This window comes from Erpetoichthys calabaricus, chromosome 5, assembly GCF_900747795.2.
Source record: "Erpetoichthys calabaricus chromosome 5, fErpCal1.3, whole genome shotgun sequence".
NCBI lineage: Eukaryota > Metazoa > Chordata > Cladistia > Polypteriformes > Polypteridae > Erpetoichthys > Erpetoichthys calabaricus.
This window is the reverse complement of record NC_041398.2, coordinates 173,435,638-173,460,522: the sequence shown is the minus strand read 5'-3', so window position 1 is coordinate 173,460,522 and position 24,885 is coordinate 173,435,638. Positions and strand designations below refer to the sequence as shown.

Genomic DNA, 24,885 nt, shown 5'->3' with positions numbered 1-24,885 from the left:
AAATGTTCAAAGCGCCATGCGAAATACAGATCACACAGCATGGCAGCAGCAAGCCAGTAGCTGATTGAGCAAAGAGGAGGTAAAAAAAAAGTATTTGTTTCCCATTGTATCACCGTTTAAGAGGGGGTTTCAGAGTAGCGACTGCATCACCTTGGGGTGCATTCAGACCCCCTCTTCACATCACGAGCGACAGAGACATGAAGTGGCTGGCGCATAGTGAAGGCTGGGGGGGTGTCAAGCGAAGCGAGTGGGAGGGGGTGAATCACCTAATATATATATATATATATATAATATATATATTGTAGCGTCCCAGCCAGGTTGAAGCCTTTTTTTTTTTTATTGTGTGACTGTTAGGTCCTATTGAGGGAGGGCGAAGTACAGCACAGAAAACTGACAGTGGGGTATTGATTGATGAGGTAAAGGGGGGGGACCCGGAATGGGAGGAGGGGTTGGAGAGGGTGCTAGAAGGTTTTTTTTTTGGAAGTTTCTTTTCTTGACTGCTCAAGTAAAACTTTTGGGAGACTTTACTATGTCTGTCTGTTTTTTTTTTTATTTCGTCTTTTTTTGAGCCTGGTGCGGAGGTCGCTACAATATATATATATATATATATATATATATATATATATACAATAGTTTACCTTCTTTTGCAACCCATACAAATATAGGGTGTGAACTACAGAAGGCAGTTCTTTATGCAAAATATCATACTTCATGCAAAAATAGAATGGTCGTGTATGTAAAATTTGTTTATTTTAAATTTTGAATTAACATAAATGACATACAGTATTTAAATGTATCATCCCCATTGGTTTATTTTTTTGAGTGAATTTGGCAACGCAGGTCTTTATCTCAATAAAGACCATAGAATTTTCAAAATTGGAATTGAAAGCTTCATTCAAGTGTCAAAACATTTTTGATGACACATAAAAAAACTATCGGTTCCATAATATAGAAGGCAGCTTGTTTTTGGATAAAACTTGTGAAAACTCCTACTTCTCTGTATGTGCACGGGTATAGTAATTTCTGCAAACACATCTGCTTGAACATGCTTTGGTGTGCATGTGTGCAGAAATCTTCTCAAATGACAACTTAGTATTGTGTTGGGTTAATTGAGCATTGACATTATGCAAAATTATTCTTTCACATTACATATTCCTCCGAGTTCATCATTTAATCCACGTTGCATGTTGGACATACTGTACTACTACAGCCTATGTAATTCTGAAAAGCTTATTTTATTGAGTAGAAGAAATTAGTTGTTGAGCTAAAGAATTCATATTTTCAGTGGCAGGGACAGGCATTGTACAGCACCCCTGGAGAAATTTTCAAGTTAGGGTGTTTGCCTGGTAATCTTATATTATTTCAGGGATCAAAAGCAGGGGCAACAACATAACATCATAAGTATATGAGTATATTAGATGCTGGGTGGTGAAGCCAGGTGAGTCAGCATATGATGTCATGGTAGCCATTTTCCCCCACTTTCTAAAGCAGGCCCATGTAATGCTATGTTTGCCAATTTTTCCAGTAATTTGCCAGGGTCCCATTTTTAAAGTTTTAAAATTTTATCATTTTGTCTAGTTTATTTTGTATGCATTTTTTCTTTAGTTTGTTTTAGTGGTTTTATTCAAAAGTTAATATATTAATTTAATATGGATGGCTGCTCAAGGTAACTGGAAAGGTGTGGATTGATGAATGTCTTCACCATAGAATGTTCATAATTAAATCCCTTTTTCAGATTAGCAATAGAGCAAATCAGGGTTTTTATATGACTTTTTCTGTTGTTGTTTTTTATCAGTTTTCTGAAGATACACTTTTTGGACATTCTGTAGCAATTGCCAACTATTTAGATAACATAGAAATGTTATTGAAATTTGCAACTTGTTAAATTTCATGTGGTATTATTAAAAATTATACATACCTTTTCCAGCTGTGAATACAAGTGAACACTGGCATGACTTTTGTTCTCCTCCCGGACTACTTTATTTTCAAAACTGGGTTTATACTGTTGTATTAATTTCTCTGTTTTCTCCTGCATTTCCGCTGTTTTGTTTAAAGACACTACAGGTGAACATTTCATGGAAAAAATGAGGACAAGAGTTAAATTCAGAACCTTTTACTTGGAAGTCTTATGTCATGATTTGTTGCTATTTATAGATGTATGCAAAAGAACACAATAAAGATGTGCAAAATTAGCTTTAAATGAATAAACTGATAACTGTTTATAACTATCATATTTACAGAAATAAGAAAGAACTATTGAAATGATTGTAAAAGTCAATTACGTCTTAATGACTTGGTTCATTTAAAAAGATTTCAGTCTATTATGTTTGGAAACAATTTCAAGATTGGTCAGTCTCATTGTCTTGTCTACAAGATATTGTCCCATGAAGAGTTGTTTGAAAATAAAATTTGATTGGATAGTAAATAATGTACAGATGCAACCAGCCATTATTTTTAAAATGACAAGAACTTTTATAAAAACTTTAATTGATGCCCATCATTTTTGAATTTCAAGATTTCATTGGTTGGTGTTTCAAAATAGAAACAGTACTACAAAATTGTAGATACTGTAGATTTTAATAGAATACAAAAGTTTAATTTTATGCATTTTTAAAGTATTATGTTCCATAACCATTAATTTTATTAATCAGGTTTGAGATGTTATTGTAAAATGTTTTAAAAAAATGTAAAGCATATATTTGAATCAAAGAAGTGTACATGAACATTTGTAAATAATAAACTGTATAGACTTTATACATATTATATATTCATTTATTTATGTATTTGATGCCTCTGATTCTCATAAAAAAAAATGGATGGGCCGCTTATTTTTAAAAGTAAGTCCTTATACTTAAACTTGGATGAGGGTTTACAAAAACCAAGTATTCATTGCAATATCTAGCATGAATGTGTAACAAAATTTAGTTACTTTCTATACCAGGAAGTATTACTTTTGACCCTTGATTAAGTGCAGGTTTTCATTACAGCCAATTTGTCCAACTATTTGGTACTAATACAGTTTAATTTTTTTAGGCTTAATTTTTATTAACACAAGTAAGCCCGCAATTCGCTAGCGAATCGGAAATCCAAGAATGGCAATCAGTTTCTGTGGATGGATGACATATCATGGAGGGTGGGTGCGTCTGGGGAAATGTCATTTAATTAAATAAACATATCTGTACTAAAGCGGTTTCGTTTTGTGGAGGCGTGATTCTGTTGCCTTTGCTGACACTGACTGCTGGCAGAGTGGAGCATAGCAAGTTTAGTTTACAGGTTGTGCTGTTCGTGTGCCAGCCACTGAGGCGGGGAAACCGCTGGGTTTGAGTCTGTGACCGTTATGTGATCTATATTACTGGCACAGTGGATTAGAGCAAGTGTAGTGAACAGGTTGTGTTGTTTGGGCGCCACCTACTGACTCTGGGAAGCCACTGCGTTTGACTCTGGGGCGTGCGCCACGGCGCAATATGCGCCTCGGTGGGAAGCCGCTGCGTGATGAAATATCATGGAGGGTATATGCGGTGGTGTGGGCAGTCACGTCTGGGCGGCTGTAAAACCTGGCGTGCATGCTTTACCTCAGGTTTAGTTCACAGGTCGTAGGCACGGTAAAGTGTCCATTTAATTCAATAACCATATTTGAACTAAAGCTGTTTGTTTGTGTGGGCGCCTTCGTTCATTGTTTGTATCCATACGGGCTCGTTTACAGGTCATAGCCATACGGGCTCGTGTTTGTATTACTAATCGTTGAGCTCCCTCCATTTGGATACGTGCCTTCTTTGCCTGTGCTATGTCAAAAGCGTGTTGTGGGCGCGCTCGTTCACTGTGTTTATCCATACGGGCTCGTTTTGTATTTCCGTTAGTTGAGCTCTTTCATTGTGGAGCCGTGATGTCTTTGCTTCTGGTGTGTGTGAAGCGCATTGTGGGAGCCTCCTGGCACAGTGGAGTAGAGCAAGTATGGGCGCCACCTACCGACTCTGGGAAGCCGCCGCGTTTTGGGAAGCCGCTGCGTTTGACTCTGGGGCGGGCGCCACTGCGCAGTACATTGTGTCATTTGGGCACCACCTACTGACTGTGGGAAGCTGCCGCATTTTGGTACAGGTTGTATTGTTTGGGCACCACCTACTGACTCTGGGAAGCCGCCACGTTTTGGGAAGCCGCTGCGTTTGACTCAGGCGCGGGCGCCACAGCGCAGCACTTTGTGTTATTTGGGTGCCACCTACTGACTCTGGGAAGCTGCCATGTTTTGAGAAGCTGCTGTGTTTGACTCTGGACTCTGGGGCGGGCGCCAAGGCCGCAGTGCGCATGCGCCTCGGTGCGTCCGCCGTGCATAAATTAACTGTGGTTTAGTAAGATAGATACTTTTGTCATTATTTGCTTGTTTAGCTACATAAGCAGATTTTAACACATTCTTGTTTTCTTAACCAGCTATCAATTAACAATGAGAAACAAGTGACAAAAGAAAGTTCATTAGATTACTTGATGCCAGTTCTGCATTACTTTTCTTGGTCTTACCTGATGAATGAATGACATATATTATGGTAAAGAGAACCAACAAATACAACACAATAATAGCAATCGTGATCAATCTCAGCTTTTTGTGAAGTTCAGTATTCATTTTATGTTGAGCTGTTTTATCTAAGGATCAAAAAGAAAATAATGTTAATATAATTCAAGAGAAAACAAGGTATCTATACTATCAATTCATTCATTTCACAATGCTGCTCTGATTTTCTTCAACTATGAACTGGAGCAGGTTGGTTCAGGAAATGGATAGATAGTTGGATTCATGGGAGAAAATTAATGACTATAGATTAACATTAGACTCTATTAATCATCTCCTGGATATTTTTCGTTGTTCAATAACTGTACAATTTTCCAGTGTACAAACTGTACAATTTTTTTTTTTTTACTCTAAAACAATGAAGTGGCGAATGTGCAGTACTATAACATTTAAAGATCTGCAATCGTTTGATTTTAGTTTGTTGATTTAGCCATGGCAGACCAAGGGAAGAACAAATTGTTCAGCAGTGGATGAGCTGGTAATGTTTCTTCTAAGTTGGTTTAGAGAAATGGTAATTCATGTAAACGTTAATTTAAAGAAGAAAATGTATTTTAAATGCTTACTCATAACAAAGTGGTTCAGTGTAAGTATATAGTCCATTTTGGTATCAACATTTGCTGGTGGACATCATACACAATTTTAAAATACTGTATGTTTTTTGATCTCTTTATACATCTATATTTATTCTTTTTTTATACTTGTGCAAGAACTGTAAATCCTTGTGATATTAAGGAAGCTGTTGTGACTTTATTAGTGAAGATGGTACTACACTATTCTCTTTCAAAGCTGCATGTAACACCAGAGTTGACTTGTATAGAGTTTTTGTCAGCAAACATACTTGGAAAATGTTGTGAATCCCAAGTGAAATTAAAAGATATATCCGTTTCAAATTTAGCACACCAAAATTTCTTGAAAACTAAAAAGCACACACTCTTCTTTAACCCAGTTTGTGAAATCATGGAGAATAGTACATGTGGCCAGTGTTCATTGTCTGCAACATACAGAAGATATTTTATTCTATCTCTGGTGATGCAATGCATTGCAACATCTAGTAAAATGTGCTATAGTTAAGCAGCTTCACAGAAGCAGAAGCACAGTTAGCATAGAAAGCAGTGTGAACTTTAAAATGAAAAGAAAATGCTTCTCTGTAAGACAGAGTACCTAGAATACTCATGGTTTATTAAAAAGAGCCTTGAGAGAGTCTGCCCAAACCCTTTAGATTTTAGGGCATTACGGAGGAAGGAAAAATATTCATCCTCAGTCATTTGTGATTTAATGGAATATGTGTGTTTTATGAGAAGAAGTCCACTGTTAATTAATATTAGGGTAAAACTTGTCTCTTGTACTCTTGAATCCTGAAGTCCATTAATGAAAGGCCTTTCTTTATATATGTATATTACTTCCATTGTTTTGACATATTTTAAAAGTAATAGTCTCCATTTACATGTAGAAAAAACTTTTGTTCACTTTACCAACACTGGCGTAAAAAATAAAATAACCTAACTTCTGGTTATGTCTCATAATTAGAAAAAAGGACCAAATAATGTTTAAATTTAAAGCTAAAATACGATATCACCATAATAGAGGTTTAAATATTGATTAAAATACTTCGGTATTTCCAGGAAAATTAAAAACCAAGCACAGAGAGTTCAGCAGCAGAAGTGGGGAGAAGAAAAAATTAAAATTTTCATTATTGTCAAACTTATAAAGTTAATCTCAATGTTAAATTCACACATGTCTGCTACGTGAATAGGATATCAGTTTCACAGTTACTTAGATTATGGTATAATCTTTTACTCCCTGTAAAATAACATACAATGTAAGTTTTTTAGCTATTCCTGTAAAAACACAGTGTTAATTAAGCCAGTTAGGAAACAGTCTTACTGCTGGAAGCATGAGCTATTTGATTAGCTTACAAACAGAACATTTGTCATACCGGTTTCCAACCTGCTCCTGATCCATCCATCCATTGTCCAACCCGCTGAATCCGAACACAGGGTCACGGGGGTCTGCTGGAGCCAATCCCAGCCAACACAGGGCACAAGGCAGGGAACCAATCCTGGGCAGGGTGCCAACCCACCGCAGCCTGCTCCTGATCCTTTTACAAAATTTTAGTGAATGTATTGTGATGGATGGCCGGCAGCTCAACCTGGCCAGGATGCCCAAAGAATGGAAGGATGGGGGAAGGCAGATACTTTGCGACACTGCCTCCCCCAGGACGCTAGATGGCGGTTTCCCTGCAGCATAGCGGTGCCCCAGATTTCCGCAGGGCACCATGGGATCTGGAGTTCAGTTTCACAGCCCTTCTGGATACCGTGGGTGCTGCCAGGAGACGCTGCAGGAAGACCGGGGGATGTTTACTTTCCTTATAGCCCGGAAGTATTCCCAAGTTACGGGGATGGAAACCCTGAAATACTTGCAGGCTGAAGGAAACTCAAGCCCTCCATCTGACCCGGAAGTGCTGGTAAGTCACATGAGAGGAAGAACGGAAGCACTTCTGGGTCAAGGACTATATAATGGACTATTGGGAATCCAGCAAGTGAGCTGGAGTTGGGAGGAAGATGACAGAGCTTGCTGGGAGGTGTGGAGAATAGAATTGTGAATAATTATTGTCAGTCAGTCAGTCAGTCGTTATCCAACCCACTATATCCTAACACAGGGTCACGGGGGTCTGCTGGAACCAATCCCAGCCAACACAGGGCGCAAGCCAGGAACAAATCCTCGGGCAGGGCACCAGCCCATGTATTTATTATTATCCATCCATCCATCCATTTTCCAACCCGCTGAATCCGAACACAGGGTCACGGGGGTCTGCTGGAACCAATCCCAGCCAACACAGGGCGCAAGGCAGGAACAAATCCTCGGGCAGGGCACCAGCCCATGTATTTATTATTATTATTATTATTATTATTATTATTATTACTTGCCTGTGTATGGTGATTGGGGTGCTTAGAGGCACTATTATAGAAAAGGAAAGAATTAAAACACCTTTATGTATGGACGTTTGTCTGTCGGGTTAGAGGAGCGACAACACCCTCTAGTGTTCTTACAGTATAAATATTTGAAAGTTTGACAATATCTAATATAGAGAACTGTAACAAGATACATAAGCCTTAAACAGAACTTTTCTTTTTTTGTGATATTTTTGTGTGAATTGTCTTGCTTTGCTCTTTACTAAAACTTTTAAAGATCTTTGGACTATGGAATATTTTGAACAGGCATCACAGTATTGCCTGAATTGTTCTATGAAGTAAGTTAAAGCTGTAGAACCTTTGCAATTTTTGACAAATGCAGCCACAGTTACTATTCCTCCCACCAATTTTGGTTGCTTTATTTAATATGCAAATAATTCTTATGCAAACCATTGCACTCTGAATCTTTGATACGCAAAACTTGGTCCTTTTGAATGTGTTTCTTCCATTTATGTCAACCAGCATCAAAGACACAAGAACCTGCTGTAAATGCTGTTTTTTTCCTCAGGTATGATTTTCTGAATGTATCTAGAGCCATCTAAAAAGTACTATTTAAACAGTTGATAAATTACCTGTTATTTGATTACCTATTAGCATGTATCTATTATTAAATAAGAGAAACTACTTAATGCCATTTCCCATCTACACCCTAGGTTGCATTCCACTAACTGCTGTTGCAGAATTCACTCAGAATGCAATTTACAGTATCTCATAAAGTAGGTCTAAGTACAAGAGTTCCCGCACAATTTATCTGATTGGAATCAATAATATAATCTTTTCAATTGCATTGGCAGACTTTTAATGCTCAATATACTATAAAAACTAATAGTGAAAATGTCAAAAGCTTGTTGATTCTTCAGGTCTCCTAAGCCAAAATTGGCAAGGACAGAAAGGTTGTCTTGCTTTAGATTTTGCAACTGACTGGCTACACATTTCCTCTTTTTTCTAAGGCCTCTAAGTTCAAAATAATCTCTTTTTTGTAAACCCTGCATATTTTACGTTTGATTGTTGTTTCTACTAGGGTGGTTAATTTTAAGCTCGGTGGGAGCATACCTGATATAATGAATAGCCTTTTACTTATTTTTTTTCATATAATTTGGGAATGCACACAGTGACCTTCATACGGTCACAGTGATACCGTGACATGTCACAATCCCAGTGCATGATGGGAAATGATGTTATGGTAACTAAACTGCAAACTTTTCCAAAAATGGTGGCACCCACGGTCAAAACAAAATTGCAGCAAAAAAAAGTAAATAGGTTAAAACTTTCTAATTGAAAAATGGTGTTCATCATTTAATTTCATGGGTCCAAAAACATGTAAAAATAAATTTCATTCCTACTAGAAAACACACTTAAACATTAATAAAAGGAGCTGTTCATAGCAATTAGACCTTTTATTATAATCTAGCCAACAAAATAAAAACAATGTTTTTCTTTGTTCATTCTCAAACTCTCTTGTTCTCTCCTTTTCTTTTGAGATACAGAGGTTAAGTAAGCTGATGACTAGATAAATACAATAAAAACAATAAAAGTCAGTAAACTAGGCTAAGGAAAGCAAATAAGAAAAATGAGACCAAAACTTAAAGTTAGAAAAACAGCAACATCTAAAGCCTAACACACAGTTATTTAATATTGAGTCTGGCATTAAATATACAGATGAGAAGAAAAGTTAAGGATCAAGAGATGGATGAGAGTAGAAATAGTGGTAGGCACAACAAGTATGCAGAGGCTGCAACCAATAGAACCTATAACACTAATTAAAAAGTCCAAATCATAAACCAAAACTGTTTAGAAAGGAATACTAAATTCTATAAACACAGTGAACACCATTAAACTTTTTTTAGTAAGTTTATCTGCAAACATGGAAATTGAATAGCCTGCCCAGTTGGTTTACAAAACACAAGCATGACTTCCCTTAGAAACAGTCCATAGAATTAGAATTTGCCAAACCACAGAATGACAGCACATATGAAAATACAAAATGCTGATGTGGTAATCTCAAAATATGGCCTGAAATAATAAAGAATTTCATATACAGCAAAAACATTAAAGAAATAATCAACCCAACAGATTATCTAACGTTCAGAACTAACAATGAGCCAGATCTGCAAATCAGAAAAAACATTATTTAAGGCAGAAAAATTGTATAACGATTATCACTATACTTATGCTACAGACAATCTTAAGTGCTCCCTTGGAGTGTTGGAGATTTTGGATAGTATCAATCACAGTTTCTTAAACTCTGGGTCATGACTCGAAATGAGTTGTGCGCTACTGCAGTTAGATCCCGTAGGGGTGCGACTCATCATTGTATGTAATAAGAATGGGTTGCACACGGTTTGCAAAGTGGATCATGATGGCTTGCTGCAGGTTGTTTAATCAAACTACATTGCTTCCCCATGACATCGCCATGCGATTCTCCAAGGGGGACTACTCCACCTCCCCCCAATCTGACAGTTGTCATGGAATGGGTCTTGAAGACACTAAGAAGAGCAAGAGTGGGTTGCAAGAAAAAAGAAGTTTAGGAAACCATTTCTAAATTGTTAATACTGTACATAGAAAAACCTGTTTAGGTTTTGTCAAAAACCATTAGAATACACCTGGAAAATGAGCAGTGCTTATTGTTTTCTCTTGTAGTGCATTGATATAAATTACATAAGGTATATTATGATGTAATCATTTCAAATATACTTTGAATTTTATTATTGTATAACCAGTATTTTCCATATGACCCTAAATTTTGTATAATACAGTATGTCACAAACTATAAAACCATAAAGAAAATGAGATCATGTAAGGCTCTGAATGAGACCTTCATTGTTGTGCACACATTGAAAGAATGACATGACCACTAAGAACAATTATAAATGAGATTTGACCTTAGTTTTAAACCTACAAGTAAAGGTTTCTAACAATAAGAGAAAACTATAGACTCTTTAGAGCCTGATCCATGGTGTGCACATGACAAACATAGTCACAGCAAAGCTACTGACTTCCAAAGTTATTCTGGTAATATCTTCACTGTGTAATTTTGCAAACATAACCCACAAAACAAACAATACAATTATTTTAATAGCCCCTCCAAAAAAATAACACAAATACCAGATGATTTGTCAGTTCAAAGGAGTGAGCCAGACATGAGCTCATTGTATCTACTATATAATAAAGCATTAAAGCCTGTGTGTCCAGTCCCCCTGAGAAATCTGATTGGTCAGCTTGGTTTTAATGAGAGGGGTCAGTTTGGCTTTGGTGATGCAACGAAAGAGGAAGTGTGAATTTGAAAAACACAAGAAGGAGAAGCAGCATGGGAGGTATGCTGAGAGACATCTTCAAAGATGGACAGGATGCGAAAAAGCTGCCTCTAGAATAATGACAGAATCAGAGAAGTAGGGTTTACAGGAATGCATTCAAGAAAGCAAGTGACGGTGAAGAAACATTCACCCATACACAAATACGAAGGAAAGTAGCTGAAAGTGCACGTTGGGCAAGAGATAGCAAATATGTTTAAGTTATTCTATTACCTGTCTTTGAAGGAAGCAAGGCTAGTAAAAAGATAATGTCTCTCACTTCTCTAAGACTGAGTTCATCCTAACTCTAACTTATAGATCTTCTAGTACTTTTTAATTGAAACTTGCAGCATTGAAATCAGAAAAGATTAATTTCAGTACAAATATAGTGGTGGTAAATGTAAAGGGCTGGAGCCAAAAGTTGGACAATGTTGGCCAAAATTGTAACACACTATGTATAGTGTGTGCATCTGTTTACTCCATAATAGATCACTGTTCCATCCTGGGTTCGTTTAATCTTTATGTCCAATGTTGATTCAGAAAATGAATATAATATTTCTTTAAATATAGATTTAAATTGTGTCACAAATCTTCATATTTATTGTCATATCCAGGTGTCAGCACAACAATAACTATGTAACTGAAACTAGGTTTTGGAGTTGCTATTTCTGTATTTCGGGCAGAACTTAATCACATCATGCACTGCATCATTTGCATGGGACAGAAGAGGAGATGGATTATTATCCCACATTCTAAAAGTGATTTTATATTTTATTGTGCTCAGTTGGACTAGCTTCCATCCAGGGCATTGTCCTGCATTACATATTATGGTTGCCAAGATATCGTCATGCCCTCTGCAATCCTAAATTGAAAGTATGTACAAGAGTGGTGTTTGGGGGTGGCAAGTGGGGCGACCACCCCAGGCCCCATGCCTAAGGGGGCCCTGCTTTTGAGGTCCACGTGTCCGTCTGAGTGGATTTGTCAAGTTATATTCTCCAGTATATATATATTTGAGATGCTTCTAAGAGGAACCCTTTGAAATGCGCAATATTACTGTCAGAGAAGGTTAGAGTCGTTTTACGGAAATACAAACCAGTATTACTGCGAGAGGAAATTAAAGGTACACAATACAGTGACGCATATTACAGCCACATACAAGCCAGTATTACTGTCACAGGAGATTAAAGGCATATTACTGACGCGCACGCCTGTATTACCGCCAGAGAAAATTAAAGGTATATTACGGACGTACAAGCCAGCGGACGTACAAGACGGTATCCTTCAATAAGGGCGCGCACAAAAAGGCGAGCCTCAAAAGGGCGACCTCACTTGGGCGCAGAGAATAAAGGCGCGCGTAAATAAAGATCTGCATCTTTGTTGCTCTTCACATATTCCAGAGCCATTTGAACTAAATTATCTACGAACGCCTTTATTTGCCACGCTCAATTGAGGTCGCCCTTTTGAAGCTCGCCTTTTTGTGCGCGCCCTTATTGAATAGAGCCGTACAAGACAGTATTACTGTCACAGAAAATTAAAGACACACAATAAACGGCGGCAGCCCACGAAGAACGGTCAGCTCAGCAAGTAAACATCAACAAAAGAAAGGCTGAAAGAAAGAAAAATACGACCAACAAAAAGAATGAGGTCAAAGTCCCTTGCCATTTAATATAGACTGTTCCTACTAATGTTTATGCACTACTGTTCTAGCGCCCGTTATTGTAACGGGCTAAATGACTAGTATCGTTATATTTTGATAAAGTCTGCATGTTATCTTGCAAAAATTTTGTTGAATACTGTAATGAGAAAATCCGGTGTATGTTAGCATTATTTTTATTAAATTTGCATGCAAGTTTATACAGTCCACACATACCGGTAACAGCATTTGACGTAACCGGCCCCACGTGGAGTTGGTCAGCCCTAGGCCCTGCACACCCCTAAGGCCGCCTCTGAGTATGTATTTTATGTGTTTTTACCTGTTTCATTATATTGTTATATTGCTGTATCTTCTGGACCCCATCAGTCCATTATCTAAAGTAATTTTTCTGTTACATGGTTGCAAACATCCAAAGCTGGTTCCTCTGTTGCAACAGGCACAAGCCAAACTAGGAATGTGATATAGCGTTATTCAAATTTGTAGACTAGGTACTTAATGTGAAGAGAAAAAAGACAAATGCACAGTGCCTGGGGCATTTTGATGAACTGTCATGATTAACTACTAACCTCAAATACAGTACATTTTTGTTAAATATTATATACCAGTAACGGCTCACTACACGATAACATGCAGTGAATACACTTGACTTAAGCATTCATAGTTTTCATACTCTTCCTCTGTATATTTAGTATTCATTTGCTCAGAAGTTGATGCGCTTACTGCTTCCTGAGCAAATCTTCTTTTCTCCACCCTAGCAGCCCGATTCTTCTCTTCTTTCGAAGGCATCTTTTCGTGTACCCTGATTAAGTCAGTTTTTGTGCTGCAATTACTTGGCACGTTTCCTTATTTTTTCACTTGATCTGGCACTTAAGTCTTCACTTTGCCTCAAGAATGATTAAGATATGAAGAGGTCGGGGATGTGACGGCAAAGGTGGTAGGGATGAGAATGGCGGCCGTGTGGCGCATGCTGAGAGTTGATTCTACAATAAGATAAAAATAAAAAGAGGAATAATCTTGGAGGCCACTCATCACCCAGAAAGCGGATAGTATACGTCAAATAGTATATGTGTACCAAATTTCAGGTCAATGGTTCAAACGGTTTGGGAGCTACAGGTGATTTAAAATCCCGGACAGACAAACGGACAGCCACGGTAGCGTATTATATAAGAAGATTATAATTTTTCCTGGTCTCAGCTGGGCACTATTTTAAAAGGAAGCACAAAAGTGGAAACTATTTTTTGTGAACCTTGAAAGTAAATATGGGCTGTAAAGAGAAAAGGTACGGTATATACTGAAAACCTTTAAAAGAAAGATAAAGTAGTTTCTTTAAGAGTTCTATTTCTCAGCATTATCTAGTTTTAAGGGTATTTAATGAAGCAAGATAAAATTACAAAGAAACATTAACTTTTATATTTATTCACAATAATATTTTGCATACTTAATTTGTATAAAGGGCGGCACGGTGGCGCAGTGGGTCACGCTGCTGCCTCGCAGTTGGGAGATCTGGGAACCTGGGTTCGCTTCCCGGGTCCTCCCTGCATGGAGTTTGCATGTTCTCCCCGTGTCTGCGTGGGTTTCCTCCGGGCGCTCCGGTTTCCTCCCACAGTCCAAAGACATGCAGGTTAGGTGGATTGGCGATTCTAAATTGGCCCTAGTGTGTGCTTGGTGTGTTTGTGTGTGTCCTGCGGTGGGTTGGCACCCTGCCTGGGATTGGTTCCCTGCCTTGTGCCCTGTGTTGGCTGGGATTGGCTCCAGCAGACCCCCGTGACCCTGTGTTTGGATTCAGCGGGTTGGAAAATGGATGGATGGATGGAATTTGTATAAAGTATTTAACAACATGAGATTGTACTTTTTTACAATTTCAAAACCTTAAATAACTTGTTGTTACATTCTTCACAGCTCACCCTTACTTTTTTTGTTATTTTTGATTACTTACCAAATGTCGATTGTTTAATGTCTTCATCAAAGTTAACAGAATTTCTTGCGCTGTCTACACTGTCCATAAATGAAATTGGGACAGTATCCTCTGTAACTTTTTCCCATTTTGCCATTGTGCATAACAATCTAAAATTTGAGAAAATTACATTAAGGATATACCATAATAACACTTGTGCATTCTTACTGTATGTTATTTCTTTGGACGTTTATACACACTCCTGATAAATATCATTTAATTTCTTCTTAATGCTTTTTCCTTGTGAGGGTAATGATGGTAGTAGAATGAGAAGAGATAAGATTTCCCAATATCTACCAACAGGTTCGAGCTAGCCTTATTAGATTCTCTATGAAATGCAATTGTTCCAGTGTGAATCAGTCACTTCACAGTGGACTGTTTGTTTTGGTTTTACTGGGGTTTATGTGTTTTATTCTTGTTATTTTTATATTTTTGAGTCATTATGAGTTTTATTTACATGTATTTTCTGCATACTATTTAACTTCTATGTGTTTATGTATCTTCTGCTGTGTTCTGCATGTCTTGTGGGTGGTTCCCCTAGAGGCACCGCCAATTGCCTATCACCATCAAGGGGCTGCCCTCAGCCCTATAAAGGCTGGGAAACAAGCAGTCCCTTGCAGTTCATGGCCTTGATGGTTTTGGCAAGTTCTAGTGATTATTGTTATTTTTTGTGGATTAACTGTATTTTGAACATTTGCATGTTGTAGATGTCCAATCAGGGCAATACCTTGGGGCAACCCTGATTGGACATCTGAGTGCTTGAGTCCATTAATACATAGTGCTGCTACGTTCCCCACCCCCAGGCCATTGTGTACGGCTGAACCAAGGCTTGAGGTTTGAGATGTTAATGGCGTCTACTTTTTTCGTCCCTGGTAATCCCCAGTCATCAGACCTTTTTGTCGGAGGCTTTGCAGAGGGTATGAGTCTTGATCCAGACTGTTTTCCCCATGGAGAATTGCACTGGCCTATGTCTCTTGTTGTACGATTGAGATTGTCTGGACTGGGACACCATCATCCTCTCCTTCACCCTCTGTGAAATATGGTGCAATGACTGGAGATATTGATGAACGGATGTGTCTGATTTAGGTGGGTCATGTCCAAATACTCTTTCAAGTGAACCGATAAACTGCCTGCCTGAAGTTAACAATGCAGGGGTTTCACCTGTGATCTTGTGCACCGCCGAATTCAACGCAAACTGGAGCTCAGCCAGCCACCTAGTCCATTCCTGATGGTGGTTTCCGATGAAGGAAGCAATCATTGTCTTCAGGGTCTGGTTCACTTGCAATTCGTTTGGGGGTGGTATGCTGTCATCTTCAGTTGGACCACCTCCCACTGCTTCAGAAATTCTGTAGCCTTTGAGCCGGTAAACTGCGGACCCCTGCCAGTGACAATGCTTTTTGGCACCTTCTTCAATGTGGCATTAGCCAGTGGGAATAGCTCCACCCACCTAGTGAAGTTGCCACAGCCACCATCATGTACATCTTCCGATCCTTGCTGGTTGGAAAAGTGCCATTAAGTCCACACCTAGGCACTCCCCTGGAGTGGTGATGGTCATGGGTTGAAGTTGTCCAGAGGGTTTGGCCAGGTGGGGTTTTGTATTGCTGACGGGTGTTACAGGTCTGGATATGGGACCAGACGTCTCTGCATATTGTCGGTCACCATGCCGGCTCCGGTATCTTAAATAGTGTTTTTGTGCATCCATGGTGACCAAAAATAGTTAAGTACACCACAGAATGCACAGCGTAATAGTAAACTAAATGTAAAAACATTGAATAACACTGAGAAAACCTTGTACAGAGAAAAGTAACATTGCAAGAATTCACGCTATAGCCTTGCGAACCACTCACTGTAAATACTTTTTTTTAATGAGTTTTAAGCACAGGGAAAAACATGAACATCTGAAAAATCCATAATTTAATAAACAACCAATAAAAGTAACATTGCAACAATGCAGGCTACGAACCGATCACTGTAAACACTTTTTTTAATGGGTTTTAAGCACAGGGAAAAACATGAACATCTGAAAAATCTATAATTTAATAAACAACCAAGAAAAGTAACATTGCAACAATGCATGCTACAAGCCGATCGCTGTAAACAGAAGTGAAGTGAAGGTTAAAATCCAATAAAAAAAAGTCCTCATTAAATACAACGAGGTTAAAATAATGCTCAAGTCAGTCTCTTTAAAAACAAGCCTGGTGCATTCTTTAACTGCCATCTCGGCCTTACGTGGCCAGCCCTCTGTCTCGCTCACTCTCTCTCTCTCTCGTTCTCTGCACAGGGAATGCACAGGGAGAGACTGAACACGTGCGGAAATCATCGGCACGTACGAACCAGAAGGGAAATTGGCTTGTTCGTCACAAGAGTGTGTGGTCGTGTACAGATGCAAAAGTTTGGCTAACTTTTTGGTCGTTACCCGATTTTTGTATGTGGTCCGAGACGTTCGTGACCCGAGGTTCCACTGTATATTCTTTTGTGGATTACAGTATGTATCTGAAAATATTTTGGTTGTGTTCCCTCTTCTTATTTTTTTGTATTTTGTGAAGGTATGATTATGTATTTATTTTGTATTTCAATGCACATTTTTATATTCCTTGTCCTTTGAGAGCTTGCTGGGAGGCATGGCCTTTTAAATCCACAGGTGTGGGACCATCCTCAGCCTAATACAGTATAAGCTGGTAGTTAATACAATAGACTGTTACTTTAGTTAAATAACTCTTTTGCAGGATTTTATATTCTTGATCTTTGCAAGTGCTTTTTTGTTTGTTTGTTTTATTGTTTTTTTTATCACCTCGCCTAGTTATGGACTTTGGCTTGTTTAAAGATTAAGATTGCTTTCATGGATTGGTTTAGTTTGCCTTGTTTAGGCATAACTTTTGAACCTATTTTTGCTTTTGTTATTGTTTTGGATTTTTTTTTTTGATTGAATTTTGTAAATAAAATCTTTCTATACAAAGAATCCATTTTTTTTGTATTGAGGGCCAGGGGCCTCATGTATAACGCCGTGCGTAGAACTCACACTATAACATGGCGTAAGCACAAAAGCGGGATTGTGCGTACGCACAGAAAAATCCAGATGCAGGAATCTGTGCGCACGCATACTTTCACGTTCTTCTACTACATAAATCCCGATTTGCGTGAAAAGTAACGCACGTGCACGCGCCTTCTGTCCCGCCCCAACTCCTCCCAGAATTACGCCTCTTTGAATATGCAAATCAATATAAATAGCCTTCTGTGAAAAGACAATGGGAAAAGCACGGGAGAAAATATAAGAATTTCAGCGAATACCAAGTGGAGGCAAATGAAAAACGTACTATTTGTTGGTTTAAACAGTGGTATAATCAACAAAAGGAAGCTGATTGAGTGACATAGTGTCGGAGAAACTCGAAGGCTCAACTTCACAAAGTCGCATAGTGCCCGAAATAAAAAAGAAATCACATATCAAAGTCGCCGTGAAAAAGCGAGTCGTAGCCCACCGTCTGAGTGTCATATGAAAGCTTATTAGGGTACAGACAAAAAAAAGGCACACAGTGGGGAAAAAAGCACGAAATGTCAACTTTAATCTTGAAATTTCCACTTTAATCACGTAGTTTATTTTGCCATTAAAGTAGAACATCTTAAACTTCATCTTAAAATCGTTTAATTTACTAGTTTCTCAAATCCTATTGTAACTAAAGTGGCATGTTAAATGCTTTGTTCTGTATTTGATCTTCTATGTGCTCTATGTGTATGAATCACTACCTGCTTTTTAAACGGGCTTTCTCTTTCTCCGACGGGACACATACTCCATTACATTCTTGATATTACAGCTCTCTGAATAATTAAAATACTGAGATGTATACGTGATATCTTTTTCATGATGATAGGAATGAAAGCATGTTATTAAACATGGGAACACGGTGGCGCAGTGCTTGTTCATGTCTCACGCAAGAGGCTTGCTGCGCCATGCGCAACCTTCAGTTAAATAATTTATCACAGCAGTACTGTCTCTTTCAAACGTACTAACCTCCAATTCCTGTCCTTACTTTTCTTTCTCCAAAAACTCAATCGCCACACAATAAGCTATGTAATAGACGTGAAGCCATCTGTAAACTTAGAACTTCGATTCTTCAAAACTTTTAAGGAACATTGAAATATCTTAGTAGTACGTGTTTAATTATTATATCCGTCTATCTTTCCAGTGTCGCGTCAGCACCAGCAATAATACAGCGCAAGGCAGGAACAATTACTGAACTAGCTAGCGCTGCGGCACCGTGTCCTCACATGTTTAATTATTAACAATACAGATTATTTAAATGAAGTTAAAGTTTTATCTGTATAATATAATCAACATGTTTTGCTGCATTTCGTCTTAGAAATGAATACCGTCATCACATGTAAATACGCGCTTTATAAAGTGGCGCAGGTTGTGCAATATTATAACTGTAGTGCAAGTTTACAGTGGGGTAATTGTACTTATAAGTCCAAATATTTCTACAAGGAGCACTTGATGGACTGATTTAGTGTGTTTAGAGTTCTTGGGATGAAACTGTTTCTAAACCGCGAAGTCCGTACAGGGACTAAAGCGTTTGCTGTGGCTCAGGCAGCATCTGCTTCATGCTGTGTACCGATAATTCTCTTTCCAATCAGCTGCTGCTGTGATTTCCCACTCAGATACAGTAATATAAATACTCTGAGTGGTGCAGTGAGAGTAATGTGGAAAAAGATGATCTGCTATGGCAGCCCTTAACGGGATCAGCTGAAAGAACATGCAGTGAGAGTTACAACGCTAAAGCAGTTATGGTATTTGGAATACTGTGGCTATTCCCTGGACCATTATATTGCTACAGGTTAATTACAATCAGATGCATTACACTAATAAACAATATGCAGTTAATTTCAGTGTATTTATAAAGCCGCGCCAGGAATGTGGATTTAAGAAAGAAAGAGTGATCACACAGGAACAGTAGCACAGCTTTGACACTGGGTGCCGCCAGTCTGCAAAACCGGGCGGATAAATTGCGTACGCCAAGGAATGAGTTACCGTGGAAATGTGCGTGGCTTTACGCCAAGTTTAGGTTTTATACATCGCGATTTGAGCGTGGAAAGGTTCGTACGCAACATTTCTGTGCGTATGCACCGTTTATACATGAGGCCCCAGGGCTTTTGTAATTTTCTGCTCTTCCTTTCTGAGATTTTTCAAGACTGAAACTTTTAATCCTTTCTGTTGGGCCAGTGCATGCCTGTAGATTTTGGTCATCCCATTGCTAGGCCTCAATGTTCCATTGTGTCCTACTTGTGTCTACAAAGCAGATGGGTCACAGAGTTACCATTATGATCAGCATTGTCCACCTTTTGGCTCCATGCCTTTATGTTTGCCTTCATCTCTTTTGTACTGAAATGAATCTGTTCTGACTTCCATGCTACAAATCTTAATTCCAGAAGATCTCCAAGAAGTTAGAATTAGGATCAACTCAAACAGAAAAAGTTGAAAGGTCATTGTAAACACTTCAAACTTTATTTGGTTCTCACAGTCATTTCTTCCAACACCATGTCTGCCCCATTCCACATCAAACTGAAATCATTTGACTCACTCATTACTTAAAAGTAAGTTCGATATTTTCAAGTTGAAGTTATTTTTTCTGAAACATAGTATATATGGATTTGCCACATGAGATTTTATTCAAAAGTAAATTTGTGAAACTCTTGCGTGCACTAGCGCTTTATATTGTCAGGTATGGGTCATAGAGGAAAAGCTTAAAAACTTACCAGATACATCCATTTTACAATTTTACATTGATACGCACTTTCCACATTTCCAGCACATGTTTGTGATGACAAAAAAGATCTGGAACTAATCATTTTGTCACATATTCCTGGTAGAATTTTCCTCATGTTAAGGTTGCACTTTCTATTCACTTGTGTGATTTATTAAATAAATATGGAAGTAAATCAAAACAAAACCAACCACATGGCAGGAAAGGTTTACTGTGAATTGGTTTTTCAGGAGTGGTTAAGTGATGAGCTATCATGCACGGCTGGTCTTTTGAAATGGCTGAATCTCATAATACTGGTGTGATTTTGTTCAGAAACATTTATAAACTGTTTTACAATGTGTGTGTAATTGCAAGACATGGCTCAATACTTGACAAGTCTTGGCTTAAGAAACAGATGCATTTGATACATTTTTAAACCTTTCCTCCTTGCCTCATGACCTACAATGTAAAGCACTAGTATGGGTATATTTTTTAAATATTTATAGAAACTACCTAACTTTCTAACACAATTTTGAATGGTAAATGCATATAGTATACATGGCATTTGTGAAGAAATAACTCTGACTTGAAACTAATCCTTAAAGTGATCATAACTTTGTAACCTTAGACCAGATGACAGCAAAAAAAAAACAGTTATTGACATTCAGACCTTCAACTTTTTCAGAAGAAAGTAAAAAACACATTGAACCTTATTATTGATTGGTTTACATACATACAATTTACAAACCTGCTTAATCTGATAGGTTTCAGTTGTACCCTATGCACCAGAGGACTTGTGGGTATTCTTTCAACTGCCTAAGGTTCTCACAAGTAGCATAGGCTACCACTTATGCACCACCTATTATTTCTCTGAGTTTAGGAGAGTTAGCTTTTAGATCTTTCTTTGTCTAACCTCTCTCATCTTTAACTAATTATCTAAAGCAAATCCTGCCAGGATTCAGAAGCTTTAAGGATCACAGGGGCACAAGCATTCTTCCACCATGTCACAGTCATGATTCCAAGAGGGGATACATAATGATTTGAAATGTAAATTACTTTTAAAATACTTTACTCTCCATTCTTCCTGATTCATATCATTATTATGTCCATTTTTGTAACTCATTCAGATGAGCTTAATCCAGCAACAACAATAGTAATGGGGCAGCCATTCCTGGATGGGATGCCAGCTCATTCCAACTCCTCTACATCTATAAAGTACAGTGTACAGAATAAATGTTTTAAATTGTACCTCTAATACTATAGTGTTTAGGTTTTATAACATGTAGACCTTTGACAGCATCTTAGAGTAGACACCTAAACTAAAGGGTGACCAACTTTAGAACTGGAAGACTTGTAACAAAGGATGTGAAATGTATTTTGACATTTCTTAATGCATGTTGCTATTAAAAATTGTATCTGTCAAAAAGTGACTGAAGAATGTATTTTTCTCAGAATAAATATTAGACCATTTCAATTGAAGACTTATTTTGTACATACTGTAGGTATACTGCTGAAAACCTCATCAAGATGGGTATTAACTGCAGATGCTTTAAAGCTAGTGAAGAGTATCTAAACTATACAGGGGTATATTGCCAAAATAAAATCATAGATTTTTCTTATATAAAATTAATTTGTTTTGTCAAGCATTGACAGTGGAGTTGAACTGTGGTGATGCATACAGTATTTAAGTATGTTATTGAACTATCTATTTACTATATAATAAAACATTATTAAGTCTTTGTCCTGTCCCTCTAAGCAATCTGATTGGTCAGTTTGGCTTTGGTGTGATTGGTCTCTTAGGCTTTGGTGATGCGATGAAAGAGGAAGTGTGAGACACATAAGGAGGAGAAGTGGCATGAGAGGCATGCAGAGAGTCACCTTCAAAAACGGCAAGTATAAAAGCAGCCAGAAGATCAGAAGACCGCCTTGAAAATTATGATAGAATTTGAGAAGCCTGCTTTATGGGAAAACGATCGAGAGAGAGGGAGTGCTGGTGAAGAAACATTCATACACATGTGAATACAGAGGAATGCCGCTGAAAATGCATGTAGGGCAAGAGATAGAACAATTTTAAAATATTTACTATTATTGGTCTTTGACAGGTAGCATGGTTAGTATATGATATATATGTCTTAAAAAGCACAAAGATTAATGTATAATTGGCTTACAGAGTTTCTCTCAAGCCCCCATTACGCAACAGAATAAAAGAAAAGTTCATCTGCTAGTGATTTATGGTCAGATTAAGACATAGTTCATAATTTAAAGACTACAGTTTCATAATGTGCAGATTTTATCTCAATCCATAAAAAGGAGTACTAGCGCTAAATGCAGTCATGACTTCAGAAGAAATGGGTTTTAGAGGACTCATATTCAGAAGATAAGAAAGAATTTTGGATAAGTTAAAATGTCTACATACATTTTAAAGCTCACATTAATCTTCATAACATGTTGGAAGTGACTACAACAGACTAGGAAGCAGTAAATGTGTCAAAACAAATCATGTGATGGATAACAAACATGAACAAGTTTCAACACAGTTGAATTAAGACTTTTGGAGAAAAAAAAAAATCATAATTATCAGTATTACACAGATTAGGCAATGTGACTGATCACAATGCATAATTTCTTTAGCATTTTTAAAATGTTTGACTTGTTTATGTACAAATTTGAATATATGACACGGACAACAGGGGTGTTTTATCACAATGTGACTCTTCCTGTTACAACACACACTTTGTTCTTGTTCATCAGGACCACCCCAGTCTTAGTTAACAATATGAGAATAATGAGTGCTTTTCATTAATACTTCTTTGAAATGGTTGATTTGAACAGCAGAACTACATATACATTTTTTAATATAATATTTCTAAAAACAATTTTGAGGCACACATATAAACCCTTTTGTTTTCACGCTCATTTGTACCACATAAATATCTTCTGTTTGACTTAAATAATCTTAAACAATAATAATATTAAATAAATGTATGTTTACTAACTATAAAATGTACTATACATTTCAGAAAAGATTCATCAATTTCATTTTCTTTGATTTTAATCTTCATTAACTCATATTTTCAGTTTGTCTTTTTTTGTAATAATAAGCTTCAGTTGTTTTTTTCATCCTTATGGTTTTATAAACTGTCACAAATGATTTCCAAACACAAACATACATCATCTGTTCATTTACAAATCATTCATCTTTACAATATTCATAAAAATAGCTAATAAAGACCTTAAAATAAAATGAAAAAGTTTTGTCAATTGATCCACTTATTAGACAACTGGCCTAGTAAAATAACTGCATTTTCAAATAATTTCTAAATGAACACTAAAGCATTATCAATGAGAAAATGTTAAGTAATTTTACATAACAAAATAACAAAATGCATTTCTATTTAAATAAAATGCTACTATTTTGTAGGTTTGCAAAATGTCTAAAATATGAAAACAAAAACACAATTTAAAACAATCTAAGCACCATGTAGTACAAAATATTACAGGCTAGCTTACCTGAAGTATCTCAGTTTCTGTAGTTCTTATGACAACTAGTTTCAAGAGTAGAGGAGATGTTCTATTTATACTGAAGAGCAAGATTCAGGAAATTGCTAATTACGCATTGCTGTTTTTTTTTAAAGTAAGCAGTTGAAAGGTGGTGTTACAAAATATATTAAATGGCACTCAAACTGGGTCATTTACTATATTTTAAATATGACAAAAAAGAACAACAGATACAATTTTTCTGTGAATGCATTTTGTGATCTGCAAGTACTGTTTCTGGTTTGTTACAGAGAGCTTTGAAAAGGTTTTAGTTCTCAAACATCCATCCACCCTTCCATTTTTTAAATTTGCTTCTATATTTCAGGGTTATGTGAGCTAATCACTGTAGTAGTACCATTGGAGCAAGGCAGAAACCAAACATAGACCTGGTACCAGTTCACTTCAGGACACACTAATGAGCACCCACACACTCTCATAAATGGTCAACATCATCCAACCCGCTATATCCTAACTACAGGGTCACGTGGGTCTGCTGGAGCCAATCCCAGCCAACACAGGGCGCAAGGCAGGAAGCAAACCCCTGGCAGGGCGCCATCCCACCGCAGGGCACACACACCCACACGCCAAGCACACACTAGGGACAATTTAGGATCACCAATGCACCTAACCTGCATGGGAGGAAACCAGAGCAGAAGTGAACCCAGGTCTCCTTACTGTGCCGCCCATGGTAAACATAGAATCATCAAATAACACATGTTTTGTGATGAGGGAGGAAAACAAGAATCCCCATGGGTAAATCCATACAAACATATGGAGAACCCAAAGCTCTGGAAATGTGAGGAAGAAGTCTTAAATACTGATTCTGAAGATGCATGGATAAAGCAGGAACAAACTCTGAATGAATGTAGAAATATGTGTTTCGAAATGAAAGTGTATTTTTGCAAATTCAGTTCACAGTTACAAAGAGTCACAAGACTATGTTTTTTCTGTTTTGTATTTTGTTGTGTATTCTCAGTTCACCTAGAAGTGCCTCAAGCACACTGCAGACTAATAGATGTACTGTATTCAAGATCCAGCAACACCTACTTAGTGTGAGATGCCTTACTTAACTTCAAGAGCAGCTCAATAAGAGCACATTAGTACAGTACTTATTACTTTTCATCCATAGCACAGCTACCACTCAGTGTCATGCATAAAGATTCCAGGTGCCAAAACAAAAACAAA

General features: G+C 37.5%; 1 protein-coding gene across 4 annotated transcripts in view; it reads right to left on the bottom strand.

Moving 5' to 3' along the window:
* Positions 1 to 23,744, bottom strand: part of LOC114652063 (macrophage scavenger receptor types I and II-like) — a 74,552-nt gene extending 50,808 nt beyond the window's left edge. The window contains exons 1-4 of one of the 4 annotated variants that reach the window (XM_028802235.2): positions 23,674 to 23,737; positions 14,411 to 14,538; positions 4,510 to 4,632; positions 1,919 to 2,058 (exon numbers count right to left, since the gene is read on the bottom strand). In XM_028802235.2, coding sequence (XP_028658068.1) covers positions 1,919 to 2,058; positions 4,510 to 4,632; positions 14,411 to 14,525 — 378 coding nt within the window. In that variant the 5' untranslated portion in view covers positions 14,526 to 14,538; positions 23,674 to 23,737. Of the gene's footprint in view, positions 1 to 1,918; positions 2,059 to 4,509; positions 4,633 to 14,410; positions 14,539 to 19,737; positions 19,762 to 23,673 lie in introns of those variants that run through there. The other 3 variants (XM_051927821.1, XM_051927820.1, XM_028802236.2) reach the window with 3 other exon arrangements.
* Between the last annotated feature and the right edge of the window lie 1,141 nt (positions 23,745 to 24,885).